This window comes from Pezoporus occidentalis, unplaced genomic scaffold (assembly GCF_034315485.1).
Source record: "Pezoporus occidentalis ecotype Australia unplaced genomic scaffold, CSIRO_AGI_Poc_V1 ctg67, whole genome shotgun sequence".
NCBI classification, from domain to species: Eukaryota; Metazoa; Chordata; class Aves; order Psittaciformes; family Psittacidae; genus Pezoporus; species Pezoporus occidentalis.
The window spans coordinates 1564324-1586308 of NW_026916019.1; the positions used below are offsets into that span (position 1 = coordinate 1564324).

The 21985-nt window shown below is 36.0% G+C and overlaps 1 protein-coding gene across 9 annotated transcripts in view; it reads left to right on the forward strand.

Annotated features, from left to right (window-relative positions):
* Positions 1–21985, forward strand: part of SCAF8 (SR-related CTD associated factor 8) — a 94299-nt gene that overhangs the window by 48992 nt on the left and 23322 nt on the right. For 3 of the 9 annotated variants that reach the window (XM_062640879.1, XM_062640880.1, XM_062640881.1), the window contains 6 exons: positions 178–334; positions 1498–1628; positions 3319–3463; positions 4002–4082; positions 4657–4878; positions 5517–9917. In XM_062640879.1, coding sequence (XP_062496863.1) covers positions 178–334; positions 1498–1628; positions 3319–3463; positions 4002–4082; positions 4657–4878; positions 5517–7216 — 2436 coding nt within the window. In that variant the 3' untranslated portion in view covers positions 7217–9917. Of the gene's footprint in view, positions 1–177; positions 335–1497; positions 1629–3318; positions 3464–4001; positions 4083–4656; positions 4879–5516; positions 9918–17384; positions 17834–19541; positions 19730–21985 lie in introns of those variants that run through there. The other 6 variants (XR_009968923.1, XR_009968925.1, XR_009968924.1 and 3 more) reach the window with 6 other exon arrangements.

Consider the following 21985-nt stretch of genomic DNA (forward strand, 5'->3'; position numbering starts at 1 on the left):
GCAGAGGCCAAGAAGTCTTCCTACAGGTTCATTTAAAATTAAAACCTTATTAAAACTTTAATAAATAGACACGGAAGGTTGACCTGCAGTGACAGAAACATGAAGGAAATTATCTGAAATATTTTGTTCATGGGTTATATGATTTAACGGGATTATCTGGTTGGGTTTTATTTTCAGATTGCCTGGGCTTTGAATAAAGGTGTGAAAACAGAATACAAGCAATTCTGGGATGTGGATCTAGGAGTTTCATATATTCCTTGGGAGAAAGTAAAATTAGATGATTTGGAGGGCTTTGCTGAAGGTGGCATGATTGACCAGGAAACAGTAAATACAGGTATGGACACTACTAATGATTGTTATAATTAGAAAATGTCTTTATTTTGGTAATTGTAAGTCCTCACAAAGTTTGTTCTTTAGATATTACATACTCTTTTTCAATGTACATAAATTTTACTTGCTACATATAAATGGCACTAATTATGAAGCGTAGATGGTGTTTGTAGGTGTGTACCTAGTTGATTGTCAAGACATTGAAGAATTAGTGACGAAAGCAAATTAATTTAGGCAAGTTAATAAAGGTTAGCATTTTTTAAAAGTTACGAATTTTCTGTGCACTAGTTTCCAAATTAATTTATGCAAATTATAATCTGCTTGTGATTGTGAAACGTTTTATATTTAGGTATAAGGTTTAAGATTGAGTTGGAACACATCCAAATTGGCATAGCTTAGCTGAACCTTGAGGTATTTCCTCCATGAAATCAAAGAGACAGGAAAGCAAGTGATGATAGAACTTAGTCTAAAACCCAGTTAATTGAGAGCCTTGTGAGGTTTGTAAAAGATTCACAAGTACTGTGTTTTCTTGAAGCAGATCTAGTACCAAATGACTGGACTATACTGAAGTAAACAGTAGATCAAAACTGTTTATAACAGTGACAGTAATTTTTCAAATCATAATGCAGTCTTGCTTTGAGTAAAAATTGAATATAACGGAAAAAGTAAAACATAGAACATTACTGAAATGCATTCACTATGTTGTACTTGACATACAAAACTTTCTGAGGAAGTTACAGAAAGAAGAAATGGGGGTTGGGGTGAGGTTTGCTCAACATGAGGATGTTCTGTCATTGTACAGTAGCCAGCTGATAACACAGATGTGTTGACAACAGCAGTTTGTAAAAAACTGGAGCATACCCTATGTTAAAAATTATTAACAGAATGATTGGTGAAAAAAACTTGGTAATTTTTGAAAAATCAGTTTGTATACAGGCAGAATCGAATGGTGTCACAGGTGATTAAAGATATTTTACATTTTTTAAAATATATAGTAATAAATAATTGCACTTCCTTCTTTCCACAGCTTGGTGGTTATTTTCCATGTATCTGTACAAATACCAGATAAAAGTTTCTTTAGAAGGAAGGGGACTTTTTAGTATTTAAATACAAATGCCACAAAAATTTTTATATTTGAAATATACCCTTTTTTTTTTTTTTTTTCAGAATGGGAAACAGCCAGAAGCTCAGAAGCTGCTAAAGAAAATACTCAAACTACACAAAGTGCTGCAGTTGATAAGAATACAGTTATTACAACACAGACAGAAGCTTACACGCAACCAGTCACTATGCTGCAGGTTTGTATTGGTCTGAGTATGCAGAAAATCTGCAGAACTGAAGGGCAAACTTTTTATTCCATATATCTAAACTTTAATGCTGAGTTAAAGTGCTTCAGTCAAATATACCTAGGTCTTGTGTCCATATGTGTTTATCCATGAAATATTTTAAGAGTAGAATCAGTTGTCGTGGTTCAGCAAACTCCCTAGTTTCATGCACAACATATCCCAAACATGTACAATCTCAAATGAAGGTTTAAATGTTCAAGACAGATCAATTGGAAAAAAAAAACAAACCAAACCACACAAAAATCCCCAAGAACAACAAAAAAAACCACAACCATAAAAAAAAACCAGAACATCAAAAAAACCCCAAAACAACCTCCCCCCAGACAAGCCCCAAAGCAAATACTGCCATGTCATTTTTTTAAGGGCAAATTAAAATGAGCTTACGGAAAGTATTTTCCTTAAAGCAAAGCATCTTTCTGCAACCTAAGCAATGAAATTTTTTTTTCGCTTGTGCTTGTTTCTTCTCTACCTATGTGCTTTTCGCCATATCAGCTTTGACTATAAGTGTAATTATCTTTTTCAGTAATTTTGGACAGGATTTCATAAGGGCAGTCTCATCTGTAAAAGATCCGATTATTCAGGTAGTGTGCTGTTGCACTCGTTAGGCAGTAATTCATGAGTTTTTGATTCTCTGCTGTATTTGTTTTGCTTCTGGTAAACCAGAGAATTATTAGCATCCATTTGGTAACAAAGTTTTGTGGAAGGATGGAATAATACAGTTTTAATTTGTATGAGTATACAAAAGTACAGATATTGATCAAGTATAAGTACAGATAATTTCTGTAAAACTCTTTAAATCGTTTTTAGAATGACCATATGAAAATCTCATTTTCAGTGACAGTGAAAATTAGGAGTTGCTTAATGCAAAATTTTTTGTGTTTGTATTATTACTCTTACCTTTCCTAATATGTATAGACATTTCCAGTACTTGAGCTGATGTAGTTACTGTGAAAGTTAACATATTTGCATTTACTTGCATTGAATTTTGAACTTTTTTCTTGTCACAAAAAATTGTCTTCAGTCTTATTTCAACTGCTTCCTAGTGTACGCTGTGATCAGTATATATTTAAATATATGTTTATTGTTTTTTTCTGCTCCTAATTACTTTTAATTATGCTGCACTGTATCAAAACACATACCTCAAACAGAAGTTTGAGAAATATTAAATACTTTTAAGGATTTCACCAGGATTAATAGCATTATAATTACATACACTAAACTCAACTTTCCAGTACTGTTCTAAAATATGTAAATATTTCTAGTGAGAATGAAATTACTGTTTTCTAAGTGCTCTCAAATTGCCAAACTACCTAATTTTCCTTCCTTTTCACTCTCCTCCCTTTTGTATTCACCTCTCTCCCACAAGTACATTTTTATTCATGATTAAATATAGTGTTTATCCACGTATTTTTCTGTTCTTTTTAGAATAAAGCAAAGATAAGTGTAGAATTCTTCCAGTGTCCTTGTTTAACCTTAGTGTAGGTATCATTTCAAAATGCAGTCTAATTCTTCAGGGTGTTCAGAATATATACAGAGCCTTTGGTACATGTAGAGTTTAACATGAATAGCAATTAAATCAGTTTTCCTCTTTATAGTAAGTATTGAAATTGCTTGTTTTTGTTTTTTTTTTCCATGAAAAAAGATTCCAGTAGCTCCAGCTGTGCCTGCTGTTAGCTTGGTTCCACCTGCTTTTCCTGTCACAATGTCTGTCCCTCCTCCTGGTTATAGCGCAATTCCTCCTCCACCCTTCTTGCGTGCAAGTTTCAACCCTTCACAGCCACCTCCAGGTAAGTTAGTAAAAGTGAAGTTGAGTATGTAATGAGTATACTTAGTTTGTGTGCTTCCATATATATCATGCTTTGTATGGTTTCCTGTCAGCTACTGGTTACTCTTTAAGCCAGTTGACCTTTGAATCTCAGATTTCACACTAAATTAAAATTATTTATGTCTAACTTGGTATTATTTTTACCTTAGTAATTATTCTGTTGAGAATAGGAATTACACCATTTTTTCTTTTTTATAACTTTGATCAAAATGAAAATTTAAAAACCTTCAAGATCAATCTTTCTTTTGAAAATTTTGACACTCTTAATTTTCTTCTTTGGACACTGCTGGCAGAAATAACTTCTAAAGACGCACATGCGAATCATCTTTAGTGAAGATTGGGTTGCTTTTGAAAGCAAGAGTCGTACATTTCTTCCCGTACATTTGTTATTTACTATTCTTCTGTGATGCAGCTTTCCGGGGTGAATAATATAGGCAAGCTTTTACTGCAAAACTTTTTTTTGCCTTCCTTGTAATAGTTTGTCATTTTTTTCCATTTAGGTTATATGCCTCCCCCAGTTCCACCTGTGGTTCCACCGCCTGTTGTCCCACCACCTGTTGTTCCACCAGTTGTTCCAACACGTAAGTTTGAGTCTTCTAATAATTGTTTATGTGCTATAAAAAGCTCATTTTTTTTAATATCCTGCTTGTTATTTAATCAAAAGCAAGATAATCCTGTGTAATAGAAAATAGCAACACAAAACTTAGTGTTTAGCTGGTATAAGCAGGTATTGGGAAAAAGATTTACAGAGCTTTTCAAGTTGATGGCAAAATGATACTTACCCTGGAGTTCAAGTGGAGAAAGACAAGTTCTATTTGAACCTGTCTGTAAAAGATGTAACTGTTATTGATCTGTTTGATGTTAGTCACTGAATAATTTATAATAATAATTTATTTTTTTAGCCTTTTAACTAAATGTATTCATTTAACATTTAAAACTATCTGTAATATTACTTAGGTCGCCTGCAGTTCATGGTCTCTACAAAAAAATATTAAATATTAAAATGCTGATTGAGGATAAGAAATTATTATCAAAAAATGTTACTTAGGGTTATTAATTTGACTTATTTTGATGTATCAGCCTGACCTTTGTCAAGCTAATCTTGAAGGCTTGAGTGTATGATTACTGTGATACACTTGTGTTATTTTTCTGCAGCTTTGGTACAGCCTCCGTTACCAATTGCACAAGAGACGATGAAGGATGTTCCTTTTACTAGCCTTGTTCTACCAGTTGGCACAGTTACTAGCAATCTAGCTACTCCAACATTATCTGCTGGAAATGTTTTTAATCCTCTGCCAATCAACAAACCAGAATCAGATGAAAAGGGATCACATCTTGCAGACCTTCAGATTTCTTCCAGTGAAAACAATAGATCTGGTAAGAAATGTCTTCTATTGTCTGATATGATCACATATAGGAAACATGCTTCTGAGGTGTTGCTTTGCAAATTGTAGTCCGTTGCACTAATAACTATAGAGTAGGAAGTTTTAGGCTGGGTATGATTTTCAGTTTAAGTTGGAGGAGTGGTGGGAACCATCTTTGTCATCATCTGATCATTGGTTTCTAGCAGCTTATACTCAGAGTTGTTCTCTTTGTACACTCAAGAAGTAAAGCTGAGTCTGAGAGCCCTTTAGAAAACTTCTTAAAAGTGCATTCTTACTATGCAAGTGGCAATTGAAAGGAGCAGGAGAGGGTAGGATAGTATGGCATTTAGAGCTTTATACCAAAGATTTTAATACTTGCATTGCATAAATTGGGTGATGGCTGTGGGGTTTGTGGATATTAAGCTGCTCTACATTCTTTAATATGTAGAGACTTAATTTCTGTATCATAATGTCCATTTTTCACCAATGTGATTAAAGTCACATATGTTCACTATAGAAACTGGGATAGACCTTGTCAGCGGTATCCTCACTGAATGCATTAACTGAATATGGATCAAGCTGTGTTTTGTTTGGAATTCTGTGTGTTACACTGGCATTTTTTTAACTCTTCTTCTTCTTGCTGCATTTTAGTGCAAAATGATGTTTCGAGTAGCTCCGGACTTGTTGGAGGAGTGCAGCCATGTAGTGTCTCAAGCAGTTCTGGCCTTACTGGAGAAGGGCAACCACCCAGCGTCTCAAGTAGCTCTGGACTTGCAGGAGGAGTACAGCCACCCAGTGTTTCAAGCAGCTCTGGACTTGTAGGAGGAGTGCAACCATCACCTGTTTCAAGCAGTTCTGGTCTTGCAGGAGGAGTGCAGCTGCCAGCTGTCTCCAGTAGCTCTTCTCTTGCCGGCGGAGTTCAGCCAACCAGCGTCTCAAGTAGCTCTGGACTTATGGCTGGAGTGCAACCACCAAATGTCTCAAGTAGCTCAGGGCTTATAGCAGGAGTGCATCCACCCAGTGTCTCAAGCAGCCCTGGCCTTTTGACAGGAATGCAGCCACCCAGTGTCTCAAGCAGCTCAGGAATTCTGGCAGGAGTACAGCCACCTAGTGTCTCTAGCAACTCTGGGCTTCTCATAATGCCACCGCCCAATGTTTCAAGTAGTTCTGGACCGATGGGTGTGCCACCACCAAATATTTCAAATAGTTCTGGACTTCTGGCAATGCAACATCCAGCTGGGGTTCCAAATATGCCTCATTTAAATATTAGTAGTCAAAGGATGCCAGGAATACCTCTTATAGATATCCGTCCAGGCCTAATGCCCCATTCAGCTGGACCAAGGTTTCCATTAATGCAGCCAGGAATGCCACCACAGCGTAGTATTCCTCCTCCAGCAATTCTTGATCCATCTCTTCACCCGCCACCTCGAGGTCCTTTTCCTCCAGGAGATATTTTTACTCAAACAGAAAGACCTTTTGGAACACCAGGAAGACAAAATATCGACAACATTTCTAATCCAGAGAAAAGACTACCACTTGGAGGTGATAACATTCAGCAGGAAGGAGACAGAGATTATCGCTTTCCTCCAGTGGAAAACAGAGATAATCTTAACAGGCCTTCTCCAGTGGATGTCAGAGATTCTGTTGGGCGACCACCAGTTGATCCAAGAGAGAGTGTAGGGAGGCCTCCACTAGATGGAAGAGAACACTTTGCAAGACCACATGTAGACATGAGAGAAAATTTTGGAAGGCCAGGTATTGATAACCTTGGTCGAAGAGAGCATTTTGGTTTCAATTCAGACAAGCACTGGGGACAGAGAGGAGATTATGATGAAAGAGAGCACCACGCCTTCCCTATTTATGGTGGCCCTAAAGGCTTCCATGAAGACAGAGAGAGGTTTCGGCATGTAAACTATAGATTTGATAGTAGAAGTGGTCCCAATTGGAATAGAGGATTTGAACAGGATGCTCACAGAGATTTTGATGACCGCAGAAGACCCTGGGAAAGACAGAGGGATAGGGATGACAGAGATTTTAATTTTTGCAGAGAAGTTAATGGGAACAGGTTTGGAAGAGACAGAATGTCAAACAACTGGATCCCCCCTCCACATCCACGGGTTTTTGAATATTTTGATGGGGCCACTTCCCAGCGCAAAGTTGAAAATCTGCCCCAGGTAAATGGTGAAAATACAGAGACAGAAAGTCAGCCACCAAATGCACAGGTACAGGATGATCCTGAACTTTATGAAAAACTGACATCTTCCGTCGAGATAAACAAAGAGAAGAGTGACACAGAAGCTGATACAGAGAGTGAACCAGTGGTAGAAAGCACAGAAACTGAGGGGACATAATCATCACTCAGTAGGTAAAAGATACCTTTTGTAAAGTTGTCATCTCTCTGTAATAGATAAATGGCTGACTGGACCGTAGCAGTTCACTTTTGTCTGCCAGACTTAAGTTAATCTGATGTTCATGTTCATCTTTCACTTAAATAACTGTACAACTGACTTGTATAGAACACTGTTCTTAATTTGAACATGGTAGGTAAACTTTTTTTTTTTAATTATTTCTCTGGTAAAGCATAAACTTGCCCCCACTTGCTTTTAATTTCACAAAGATAAAATAACAGCTTGTCAAACAAAGACTTCCTATGGAAGAAAATGGAATTTTTTAGATACTACCCTTAGGTTGGCTATTGAAATTGTTATACTTGAAAACAGGTGCTGGTGTGTCTTGTCCGTGTTTTTAGGCTGCTGCAGAATTTTAAAGTATAGACAAAGCTGGGATATTTTATGTTCCTACAATTCGGCAGAAAAAGGAATGGCCCATGTTATTAAAGGAGCATAATACAGAGATTAAAAGTGATTTTGTAAAATCGACACTATAGTCTCTGTTTTCTCTAAAGTAAGTGTTTGTGATTTGTTCCTCGTACTGCAGTGGGTTTAAAAAAAAAATATGAAAAAGTACATTTTAATGTTGGGTGCATTTTGTTTTTAGATGCCAATAAAGCATATTTGTTTGATAACAGTGTTCTAGGTATTGTATTTTTTTAAAAAACTGCAAGCTCTAAAAACTTGGAATCAGCTATGATATGTTCTTAGTTGTTGCAAAAGGTTTATATTACTTCTGTAAGACCAATGCAACAGTTATATGTTCAAGAAGCCTATGGTTTTTACGTTGAAAATCATGCAGTGATATTAGTTTATGTAAATAATATGTATGTAAATATTTGTGTAAACTGTTTGTAGATACCACTTTTTCTGTGTGTGCCTGTGTACGTGCATGCACTCACAGAATATTGTAGACAGTTCAATAAAACTGAAATCAAACTAGGGTGTAAAAATTTGCCTTTCACCTTCTATAGGTAGTGAGATAACAAAACTTCCTTCACTACAGTGCTGTCGAGCTTATATTTACTTTCTCATGCTCATTGTTACAGTGTTCTTACTACTTCTAGAAGGTGGAACATGATATACTGTAAGAGTATACAGTAGGATTTTAGCTTACTTTTTAAAATGCAGATATGCATGAAGCCAAAACTAAAGCAAATATTGCATTGTCTTATTTTGTAACAAATTTGGTATTCTGGATAGCTAGTGGTAGCATTCAAGTACTTTGTGGTTATTTCTTTTTAGTGACTCAAAGTCCAGAAATGTTGCACGAAAAGTAAAAAGCTGTTGTTGGTCTTAAAAAAAAACCTACATTTTTTTTTTTTTTAACAGAAATAAGGGGGGGGTTTCTCTTTTGATGGCTTAATCTTGAAGTAGAACCTCTTACTAAATCTTTGAGATGAATTGGCTGCTTAGGAAATTAGTAGTTCTGTTCTCTCCTGTTTCACCTACTTTGCTGCTTGTGTATTCTCTAAATTGGTGGTGAAAGATTTGTCTATAGGGTGATGTCAGATTTTGAGTTTGTTCCACTCAAGTGCATTTCACCAACTTTGTTCAACATAGCATTTGTTAAAATACGTGTCTGAAAGCATCTTTTCACTCAGTTTTGAGAAGGTTGTTTTTTCTCTTGCATAATAAGATCCAAGGGTAGATTTTGTTACATTAATGCCCCTTTGGTAGAAGAAACAGTTTTAGCTCAGATTAGAATTTTGATCTTTAACATTGAAGCATTAACATGCAAGTTTTAATTCCCCTTCTGCTTCCCCCAAAGGGATGAAAGTATGAGAATGTCACGTGTCATAAGCATGCCTTTGAACATAGAAGCAAGTTACGCATGCCTGTGTTGTCCTCTTCCTCTGGGAGGTAGGGTGTTTTTTCATGCTGTGTCATGATTCATTTTTTCAATTACAGGGACTTTTTATTCTGGATAGTAAACAAAATGTCAGCTTAATGAAGGGAGCCTTCTGAAAGCGTGGACTTTAGTGAATGATTCTCTATCTACTGCACAAGTAGTGGTCATTAGGATGTAGCAAGCATTAAATAACTATTGCTTTTTAATAGACCTTTCTGATGTGTTTATTACCAGAACGTGTCTCAGGAGCTGAGATGAACACTGTTTAAGGTAAAAGTACCTTCATGGGCAGACACTGATTCAAAGAACTTGACTGATGCTGCTGCACCACTTACTGGTAGTATTCTGGTCAGGCAGAGATGGTTGTGTGAAAGTCCAAACGCACAAAATAGCCGTGAGGATATTCTATGAACTTAAGGGATTTTATTTTAATATGTGCAGTTTCAAAGTGCTCAAGTCATAGACCACATAAATACCCAGAATCAAACACATATTGGCAGTAGCTTTTACTTTTCAAACATTTTGTTAATTGCCGCTTCAAAACTGAAAGTTAATCTGTTTTTCTTCTTCTAAACTGGGACTGGCAGCATGCTAAATTGCTCATAGTATGAAGCTTTAGGTAAATTACCAGGTGAGAGATGTTAAACAATTTGGTTGGTAGTGGTATAAAGCAATGTATGATTTACTGATTTTTTTCATCTTTGTTAATATCTTTTAAGCATTAATAAATTGGCTACTGTACATATGTGTTACACCATCAATTTCTAACAAGTATTTTATTTTTGTAGAATAAAAATTTGTTGTACAGTCTTCAGTTTCATTGTGTTTACAGCTAGAACTTTTCCATTTCTTATTTTATTAATCTAGTGTTCAGATATGACCAGAATAGCCATATTCAGAAATTTGGAAGGGACTTAGTTTTGTAGGTTAAGCAACCGTAAACAGCACACGCAGTGAAACAAGCTGTCCCGTGACCCAGATCAGTTCTTTGATGTGGTTCACTGTAGTGTCATGTAATTTTTGCTGATGCAAAGGAAAGAGTGAGATTGGGACTGAAAGAAGTTGGGGGCCACAGATTTGGGCAGCAGTTCTGGTTTATGCCTGTTAAAGCTTGCTCTAGTGATGAAAGGTGTCAATTCTAGTAACAGAAGAAAGCTGATCTACTATTTGCATAACACACATACTGACAAATTTTTCAGGTAGCTTTGCAGGCAATACAATACATTTAGGCATATGAATTTACTTGAAAAACTTATGCATTAGTAACTTGTTTGATGTATTTATTACCTTTTCAAACAGCCTGTGATTCTGACCTTGCACCATACTGTATTTGAGCAGAATGCTACATCCCTAAAGAGTACAAAGACAAAACATAGTCTTCATTTCCTCTAAGGACATGATTTCTTTGCTGAAGCCTTTTTCTGTGAAATATTGGTACACTTTCATTTTTATTTGTAGTGCTTCATGTTGTTATTACAAACTCGGGAGTAGATTCTGATCGATTCCTTTGCTTAAGTAGAGTACTATACCATTCTTCAAGCCATTTTAGTGATTTAAATGACTGTTTATGAAGTTAAGGTACTCTTAGCCTGAATAAGGCAAGACGGGAACGCCATAATGAAGCCTGTAGTGTGGCATGCATAGGGATTACTTAAGCACAGTTTGAAAATTATCAAACTGCCTGTAGAAGGTATTTATAAAATAAGCTAATTTATCTCAGAACTCTCAAAATACAATGACAGCAGTTTTGATGGCATGCAAGGATACTTTATGCTGGTCAGCGCTCAAAAGTATGCATTTTCTTAGTTCATGTTCCTCTAACTCAAATCTTTGTGTCATTTGATTTGCAGCTGGTAAAAATGGATGGCAAATTCTTTTTATTTTCAGTAGTGTGTTTAAACTTAACATGATACTAAGGTGACTTTTTTGTCTCTTGATAAAGGGAGTTGAACAAATATAATTTAAAAACATATTCAGAGTATCAGGAGTCATCAAGAGTAACTAGGCCAATTTTTGTTGTTAATTCAAGCAATGAAAGGATCCTTTTTCCCCCTGTTGACAGCTATTGTTTATTCTGTGACTTTTACATTAGTCATGTTTTCCTTTCAAGTGCCGAGCTTTCACAAGTAAGCATGTACTGTGAGGCCATTGACTTGTGTAGATGAGAGATTGATCTAAAAGTCGTAATGGCAGGATACTTTTTTAAATTTGAAGCTGTTTATTTGAACAAAAATGGTAAAAGCTTATTTCTGCCATGTTGCTGTACTGTGTTCATTCACATCAACAGAAACTTTACAGTGGCAAAGAGAATATCATAGTGCAGGCCTTTCTTAATTGTAACTAGTCTTATGTTTTTCCTTGAAGGGTCTTCCTAGTTGACATTATTTGCTCCACTTAGTCTGTACAAGTTCTTTGGGTACTCAAACATTTTTAATTTTAGTAACATGCGTGCCTATTTCATAGTGAAGAAAAGTCAAGTAGAACTACTAGAAAGAAAATTTATTACATCTCTTTAGGAGTAATAACTTCCAGGAAAGGTGTATAGGATCTGAAAAGTGATTCATGTCAGTGATGGGATGGCACGAAAATCTGTTAAGGTTTCTTTTGAAGTGGGCAAGCAGTAGAATTATAATTGCCATAATTCTATGCTGCACAGACCCGATGAAAAAGGGTAGTCTGTTTGAATATCCTGATCTTAGTATCTTTTAGATCCTCTGCTGCCAAAGATCGGAGGAGGGGAGGAACTAGTGGTCTGAGCACTCTTAAAAATCTTAAAACAGGTTGTTAGGATATGTTGTGCAGTTGAAGATGAATGTATTTTCTCTTTTTGAGAAGTTTAAAATACACATTTCAGTACTTACATAGTAACAGTGATGTTAGTGGTGTCACTGGTTTACTAGTGTTATTCTGTACTTTGCCAGTTTTCGTTTTAACTCACTAATTTTAAATTTTCTTATCAGATGAAATCATACTAGTGCCCTCAGACAAGACTCTATTTTGTGCTTTACAAAAAAACCCTAAACCAAACAAAACTGGTCAGAGAGTAGATTGGTTTAAATGAACATTTTTTTCTTTCCTGATTTAATGCTTTAATACGGCAACTTTCCTCTTAAATGATTATGCATTATCTGTGTTACAACGGATATGTGTCTACATTAGCATGTATTAAGCTTTCTGTTGAAATGGAGAAAAATTGTGAAATTTTTAGAGGTAGATGACTTGTTGTGTTTCTAAAATAGGGTAAACTACACAGCCATATTGATTTGTATCCTGGAGCATTAGAATTGTGTTGGAGTGATACAATCATATACAAGCCAGTGGAAAAAAATCCTTAAAAGGTGAAGAGTATCAAGTGGATCCAGAATTGTTAACTTGGATGTAGATTGGTAGGATTCACATACACCATAGATGCAGGGACTTTGGATCTGAATGTCACTTCCACATTGAATTATAATTACATCTGGGAAAATAAGTGTAGCTTTTTTCTTGTTAACACCAGGAATTAAGTAGAAGTAATCCTGGTGTTTGAAGTCCTTCCTAAAATTGTATAAGCCTTTAGCTACTCAAAGTAAGCTCTACGATTGTCTTTTTAGTTGGTCAAGGGAAAAAAAATTACTTTAGAGTTATGCTGTTTCTGAGGTAATCAGATCTCATTCAGCAATGCAGTGAAATGCAATTTTAAGTTTTAAATGTAGTTTTAAAGTTTTAATACTTAAGTGCCTTAATTTTTTTTCCTGTACAGTATGACTATTAATATAGGTAATTCACTGTTGAGAACCTTATTTTTCAAGCTATCTGCGATTAAAAGTAAAATACTAAAAACAGATTGAAATGCTTACTGATTAATTTGGAATGTTTTTATTTATTGAAAGCAAAATAATGGCATCCTTTCAAATTTCATGTTGATTTGAAAAATTCATCACTTTAAAAGTATGAACCTGATGGGCTGTAATAATTATGAATTGATAAAATGAGGCACCCATTATTTTTATTAGAATGTAAACCCTTGAAGTTATTAGGATAAATATGTAATACAAAATACTGAAATGTAGTCTTAAGTTTTGTGTGCATACTGTCTGCAGTTTCTTTGTGTACACTTTATGCACACTTTACACCTGCAATCCTCACTGCATAGTCAGAAAACAGGAAAACTGTGGAAATCAGGAAAGTGACGTGAAATAGCAAGTTCTAGCAGACACCAGAAATGCTGTACAGATTGGATCCATACGTAAAATGTGAATAGGTAATGTTGTTTCAGAGGCAATAGCTTATTAGTCTAATTGGAAATTGGGTATAACCTCAGTTATAAAGCATAAATAAACCTTCCTTTTTTTCAGATTTAATAAAAGTTATTGCACATGTTCTGATTAAATATTCACTAATTAACAAGTAAGCATTCAAAGATTTTAAGTAGTTAGTCCTGAGAATTTTTCTTCATGTTACTCGTACCTTAATTAAAACTAACAAAAAAACCCGAAGAACAGCAAGAGCAAAACTCGTACAACAACAACAAAAACTCAAACCGACTAACCAAAAAAAACCACCAAACCAAAACCAGGAAGGTGTAAATATATTTGTAAGATGGTAAGAAGTAAGTTGATATAAATGTTAATATACCTATTTGGGTATTTTTAAGTTTACCTGCCAAATCTAGGCAAGAGTATGATAAAGAACTACCTCACTTGCAAGCAATGTGCTGAACTGAGGTGTTAGTGTAAGAACCAAGTTTTTTTTTAATTCTTTCTTTATCTCCCAGACCAATACTGACCTTGTTCAGGGTTCCACTCTGAATGTTGACCAGAGATTATTCTGATGAATGCATATGTATTTTGTCTAATACATAGTACATCATATGTATTACATCACTGTAATATAGATGGCTATTGAGAAGTTAGGAATGATGTTTGGGGCAAAACCATCAGAGAAATCAAAAGAGGAAATTACTAAATTGTGTGAACCATCAATCTGAAACATTGTTATTGAGGAATGTCTGTTTAGTATGGAGATACCATTTTCTTTCAAGTAACTCAGTAGTTAAAAGGGTGCACTTCATAGTAGTTATCCTAGTTTGGAAAATCCTAGCTACCGTATCACTTGCTTTCTGCTATCTTTAGAAAATGTAATTATTTCCGTCAAGAAAATCATGTTACCTTTCATGTTATTTCTAGAGACTTTAAAATAATGCTGCTTCAGTCTTACTACTAACCCAATTTGTGATATACAGCCTCACTCATTTACTAATGGGACACTGCTATTAGCTTCATGGGATCCATAATTTCAAATGCTTTTTCTTGCATGTCTCTGCTTTCTTCTTTAGCGGCCTTTAGAAAAGCAGGTGGTAGAAGATTATCTGGTTCTAGTTTCATGGATTTTCTTCTGCTTTTTAAGCCCAAAACCTTCCAGGGGATAATTTTTTATCTTTCAAATCCATTTCCCTGTGTAAGTATTTATGAGCAGGCACCACTAATAAAAATTGCTTTGAGATTCTGTGAGTATGATGGAATAGACAAAGTGTCTGAAAAAAAAGGCAAGTGCTACACTTGTCCTGTGCGAGGAAGGAAATTCATGGAGTGAAAGAAAGCAAACAAAGCTAGTCAAGGGCAGTGGGTTTATCTTCTGATTCTTCCCAGATGATCATATTCTCTAAGTAGATCTTTTCACTGAAGCACGTAGAGCAGCCCTGTAATAGACGGTCAGTGTTCTTTTTTTAGGATCCTTTAATGTCTTCTAGATTTCTTTACCCTGTTTGCTTATGGCATTTTTTGAAAGGTTGTGTTTTATTTAAATAGCTTTTTTCTTCAAATGATCTAAAGAAAACTAAGTGCACTAGGTTAATAAAGTTTTCTTACTTCATTTTAGAATGTGCTGCCTAACTCTCTTCAATAAATTTTCTTCTCCAATGAAAAGTTCTTACATTTCTGTATTACCCAGAATAGAAATAATGGATGACATGTAAAAAAAGAAATAAAACTTTTATCCAAAATCACATATTTTTGTCATGATAGTCTGGTTCCAGCATCTTCAAGAACATAACTAAAATGGCGTCTTTCACACCACCTACTACTTTCTTCTGTCTCTGATACTCAAAAAGTCATACACGGTGTTCAGGACCAGGTTGGACGAGGCCTTGGGTGATATAGTTTAGTGTGAGGTGTCCCTGCCCATGGCAGGGGGGTTGGAACTTGATCTTAAGGTCCTTTCCAACCCTAACTCTTCTATGATTCTAAGTTAGAGTGACCTCAGGAGCTGTCCTGTGAAACACACTAGGGAATACAGGGTTTTGCATTCCCCTTCTCTGTTCCTTACCTCGTCACTAGATATTTTAAACTTTCTTATTCACAGTAAAGAAATTTAACCAAGAAATTGTCTGAAAATTATGAATTTAAGTTTTCCCAGCTTTGAGAATTAATTTGTATCTCATCTTGATACAGAAAAGCAAGCAAACACAAATCCAAAAGGAGGAAGTTTGAAACCAATTTTCTAAACATTTCTAGCACTTTATGGGTAAGAAAACAAGACCCAAGGAAAGTCTGCTGGAGAATTGGAAAGGTTTTAATACATGGTTTGTGTTACCATCCTATTGGCCTTTTTTGAAAGTCATCTATTTGAAAATTATGTCTTCTTAGAGGTCCTTCCCAAAAAATTTCACTGTTGTTCTGTCTCGTTCATCTTTCCAAAACTGGGACCTATTAAGCATCTTATTATACAGCTTTGAAATTATATATGTTGTCTTACAGTAATTGTCTAACATTGATTTGAGCTACATACCACAAGATGCACAATACATTAGAATTTATTATTGTTGAATGATTGCTTGTGTACATACCAGTTTAATAGAAGCTTCTGGAAAGCTTAGCTGCAGCATTTCCAGTCTGCACCATAGAAAGGGAAACAGAGTACAGTATAAACTCTTCCTCTTGCTGTACATGTTACACTCACGGTATGCCTTCAGCCACTGCATCTTTGTTTTGGCTTCCACTCCTGCTATGTCAAAGGAGTCAAAATTAGACATGGGTGTGTTCATGTGTAGATTTAAGTGCACAGCATCTCTGAAAATCAGGTGAATATTTAAATATTAGATATTAAGTTAGGGTTATAAATTCAGCTTCCTATAAAACACTGGGTTTGTTACACCAGAGTTCTACACTACGTAATTGGTAGGATCTTACTTTTTTAGTAGCTAAAATGAAACAAAATGTTCCTGTGTACATAGGAAAGGTTCAAGAATATTAAGCTCTCAATCTATAGAAAATAGTGTTCTGGTGGACTGTGACAGGCAAAGCATTAATTTTGGCATTTGGCTAGAAAAAACATCTACCATGACTTTTCATCTCAGGCTATGAGGTAAAGCAGGAAGTGAGAACAGCTTGAGATAAATCACTGTGCTTTATGGTTGCACAGGTGGAGACCTCAAGGGTGCACTGAGCTTAAGCCATGTAGATACAAGGCTCATCCTCACCTGGGGATAAAGGTTTCCTTTTCTGTCTGATACACAATAACAGTATTATTATAGCAGGCAGCAGAATAGTCTTTTTATGCTGAGCTTTGTCACACGGTTTATATTTATATATAGAAGTATTTAAAGTGTTTGTCAAGTTAATCGTTGCTGGCAAGTCAGGTGAATGAGGTGCTCTACTTGAACCCTGCCACGAGCAAGAAAGTTGAGAGATGGTTAAACCAGTGTAGGTGCTTTTTTGCATCGTTTTGGAACAGAACTGTGTCTGAGGATATTGTAGGTATGCGATGCCTACTTCTAGGTCTCGTTTTCTGGGAAAAGGCCATGGGTTAAATTCTAAAACTTCATGGTTCTGACCTGCTGAAATACTAGCAGTAGGTGGATATCTCAAATATGCTATTCACTTGCATTTGCTTTTCCATTCCTTGTGTGGTCCTGACCATGCTTGGTAACAATTGTCACAGAAGTGCCAATCATCATCATCATCACCACTGTTCCTAACCAAAATGTTCCTAAGTTTTCTTCAGTGTCCTTTTGAATACTACTGATGCCACTGTTCTCCATTTCTAAGGAGTTTGAAATAGGAAATTTGGTGAGTTTTCCTATGGCACAAAGCCTCTACTGGAGTGACAGAATAGCTCCCCAATTTGTATTTTCACTCTCATTCCTTGTCTTTGACAAAAGCTCTTTGCAGTAAGCATTTCAATGCTGATCATTATAGCATTTCCAGTGTCTTCAATCTGAAAGTGAAGCTTTGACGTGTTTTAAAGGAACAAGTTTCATATACTCTTGGTATTCTTTTATCCTTTTCCCACCAACAGAAAGGAGTAGTGTCCAGCCAGCTACTGCAGCGTATGTTCTTAAAAAGGAGCGTCCAGTGTGTCCAAAAAAGGTACTTGCAACTTTGTTGAGGAGAGGCTGCTGGAGCATGCAAAAAAAAAAAGCTTGTCTTGCTAGGACACCTTACCCAGGTTTTGAACCCCTCTTTGCAGCAAGCCTGTGGATATAGGAAGATGAGAATGATAGCTGGATGAGCTGCCCCCCATAGCTATCATCTGCACTGGGGCTCAGTGGCTTTAAATGAACTACAAGGCCAGCAGCTGGCTATCCCTTTTGTGAAGCATGGCCAATTCTGACATACTTGTTCTGAACACTTGAAACACCAAGCAAAGCTCTAAGTCCTACTATTACCCATGAAGTACACAGATACTGGCTGTTGCAGAGTCTTGTCTGTGACATGAGGCAAGCGCTGTCTTCCCCACATGCTTTATTCTGCCTCCTTCAGAAAAAAAAAAACATCACTGCTGTTTGCATGTAAGCCTTTTATGATTTCCTATTTAATTCTCTCCTGAATAAAATAAAGCTAGATGAATACAGCAGTGGTGAGAGGAGTTCCATAGCCTCTGCTCACAGAAGTAATTAATATCGTCAGGATCTTATAGTCTGCACCAGTGCCATTAAATTTGTTGTTTTCAGGTGGCAGGTAAATCTTGGATCACAGTATTTCTGTAAAAAAATACATGTGCTCTGGTTGTACAGACTGCAGTATAAAAAGAACTTGAATCAGTTTCTTTTAATTCTTTATCCTTTATTCTTTATATCCTGCACCCCTGTATATTTGTTCTATGTACAGTGTGCTCCTAAAAATAGTAATTAGTTTATTAACTTTCTTCTCAAACAAAAAAGGAATTTTTTGCATTTATTTCTATCTGAGTATATCATAACATAATGAAGTGAGAGGAGGATGTAAAAATCAGCAGCCAAGCAACAACAGAATAGCAAAGGAACTAGGAAATCTGTTCTAGCAGGACTGAGGAGTCAGTTGAGTGCAGGAACAGGAGAGAACTTTGAAACTCAGTCACCTTACCCATAGTTAACAATGTAATATTTTATTCTGCGCTCTAAAACGATTAGCACTTTCATAATCAAATCCACAGACCGTAACGAGCTGTCAGTGGCAGAGTACCATGGGATTTTTCTATCAAGAGATCCTCGCTTTGTGAAAATTATAGAGGCTCCTCTCAGAAAGGTGTGAAATGTTGCATGTTCTAAAACATTTTCTAAGCCCTTGTAGATTTTGTTAGTGATTCAACAAACCTGAGATTTTATATTCCTTTCTTTAGTGTTTTAGTACCGACTAAATATGTGTTTAATGTGTCAGCAGTGACCAAAGGGAGTTTACTGTGGATTTGAAGAATTGTGAAATTAAAGGATTTGTCAGGTGTCCTGGGTTCAGCTGTAGCAGTCATTTTTAAACCACGACATCAGGTTACTGAGTTCTATGTGTATTTTCATTTGGTTATAAAGTGGAATTAGTGCCTAACTAGCTGGGTTCTGTTAAGGGTTAATACTTCAGCATTTTGTTTTGATTTAGGTTTTGGTAATTTCAAACATGCAAGACTTTGGGTTATGTCAGCTTTACAGACCATGGAGATTCATGTTTAACCTGTGAACAGTCCAGAGGAGTCTTGTAAACTAAGGACAAACATGACGGTAGTAAAAGCTATGTTAAAGGCAAAAAAAAGTGATTCTGAAAGTAAGAAATGTTGAATCCTGTGTTTATGAGAGTAGGGTGTCTTTCTTAGTTTGACAGAAACTGTAAGGAAAAGCAGCTGAAATAGCTGGTAGGAGAATATCTGGCTTCTAAAAAAAAGTCATCACTGACAAGTTTCTTTGCTAAGATCTGTAAGATTAGTCTATTTGAGTTGTTCTCTTGAAAAAGCACAGGATACTGAAATCTAACCAAATGCTTACTTAAAAGTCTTTTGAAAAAACTCAAGTAGTCTTAAGCAACTAATAAGCTACAATAGAAACATAGGGCCAATAATTTGCAATCTGTACTGAGTATCTTTGAGCAAGGGGTGCTACCCAATGATTAATTTTCTTTTTGTAATTTCAAAATAAGATGTTTTTGCAAATATTAATTTCTTTTAATTTTTGAAAGTAATTTTGGTGTCTCTTTTTACTGTTGCTTGCAGTGAAGATGGCTTTTCTTCCCCGGATTTTGCTTCTATTTTCTTAAATGTCTTTCCTGAGCCGTGGTTGCTTGCTGCTGTGAAACCAGCAGAGGGTGCACAGAACATACATATTCGTGGCTGTTTCTTCACAGTCCACTGTGGTGCTGACATGTGGAAACCAGGTAGCTGTCCTCTTAAGTCCTATTCAGGTGAGCTACCATGAGATTTGAATATGATTCTCAAAATAATCCACTGTTGTGCTTTAGCGCACTGTTTTTCATCTGATTCATGTGTGTACACGTTAACTGGGGGTAGTTCTTCCCCTGTATTGTATGCTAGGCTCAGAGTAATGTACAAGTTCCTACTCACCTGGCCTTTAAACACTTGCTGTAATTAACAGGGATTATACAGTCATAATTTTCACACCTCAAAGCCTACTTTAAAGAATGCTGGTGAATCGTAGTTGTTTATCACCATGAGATTTTATGAGAAAGGTCTGTGGAAGCAGATTGTTAGATATTTTTTTTTTTTTTGATGGACCACAACAAAACCACTCCTGATACTAAACTGTATTAGCACAGAGAGGCTCTGCTGATGGCTGCCACCCTCCCACCCCCCTCCCACCAGCAAGCCTTGCCTGCTAATTCCCAATTTCTATCTAATCTGGCCTGTTACAAAATACCTCATGGACTTGGATAACTTTTGAAAGTTTGTCTCCTTTTACAAGTCCTGGGCTCCTTTTTGTCAGAGTGTTTCTGCTTTGCTTGATCCTGAAGTGTTTTTACTTTATACATCAGAGAAGCATGGTCAGGAGGCCTCAGTTAATAAATGTAGCTGAGGAAATTTGCTTTTCATTATCTTTAGAATTTTTTATTTATTTTTTTTTTGCATGTAGAAATGCTCTATTTAACTACCATTTAGTAAGTTTTATTCTTTTGAGTGCACTTTTAACTGTGTAGTGTATCATGGCTGGAAGGGGATCAGCCAAGTATGCCTCTGGAAAGAACTGGATAAAAAACTTTTACCTAAACCCACCTGCTCTAGTGGTGGGGGTTAGGATTTGTAGCTTTGTAGATTTATGACAGCTTTTAGTGGGACAGTTTTGATCCTATCTATAATCTTTTGCAAATTAATCTGATATATTTACGTAGACCCTTAATGATACTGGTTTTCTTTGTAGAGTAACTTTTATGGGCTTGCATGTATTTAGAATAATTTATCTGATCCTTCTCTGGACAGGATTGTAGGAGTGTTCTGACCCAGTAAAATATTATAAAACTTGTTTCCAGATAGGAATGTTGTAAATATGTTCATATGTTTTTGATATTTGCGGATAATGTGACTGGTGAGAGGTATGTTTCAGTAGATAGGTATTTCCGTTGTTTTAGACTGCTTGTTTTGTCTTATTATCAACTGTGTAGGAAGTCAGTGTGCTGACAGAGGTAATGGAGTACTACTCCAGAGGAGATCAGCAGCTCCCAATAACAGGCTGCCTTCAAATCCTCTCTCTCTGACAGGGATTCCCTTTTTCCTGGCAGTTATCTCCTGCCTCCTGGCAGGGCTTGCGGGTGTCTGACTGTTCCTTGAGAGTGAGAACTGTTGTAGCGCTTGTCCGTGCAGTCCCATTTATATCTCAGTTTTGATGTCCATGTGCATATCCTACCAATTGCAACAGTTAAGAAATGAGAAAGTAGCTGTAATCTTCCATTTTCAGCTATAAACCAGACTCTAACATCAGTCCTGTGAGAAATACTATGAATGCTCTAAAATTTTTTTGCATGGTGGTTTGGTCCTTTATATAATGAAGTCTAATGAATAATACAGACCTTTGGCTTTAACCACTTATAAAGTTGATCAAAATGAACCATATTTACTTTACTACACTCATCTGAAAGATTTCTTAATGAAGTCATTGCCTTCAGGTACTCTGCTTTAACACTGAATGTATTGCAATAGTGAATATATCATACAAGATGAAAACCATTTATCTGTGTATTAGTATTTAAATAACTTATTGAATATTTTTAGTATATTGAAAATGAGTGCATTTTATGTGTAATTTCGTATCTTAATGTAAAATGCATCACAGGTACTATTTTCTAAGACATAAAAGGAGTCTTACTAAGCTTAACATGTAGGACCATATGGCTGTGGCACTTAAGTGGCCCTCCCTAATTTAATTTCCATAAGAATTACCTGAGGGGAAGGAAGGAAAAAACAATCTTTAGTTTAGTTTCACAATATGAACCTTAATATAAACTTTTCATCAGTGTGATACATTTTCATACTACTACTTTGAAGGATTTTTTTTGTCCCTCAGTTAAGCGCTTTTATCCTGTGCTTGATTTTACTCTTATGTCTGAGTTTCTAATGCTTGCTTGTTAGAATAAGTGCCTAATTCGGAGTTAGCCTGCCATAAATCCCTGAAATATACTCATTAGATCCATTTCCTGTTAACATGTTTC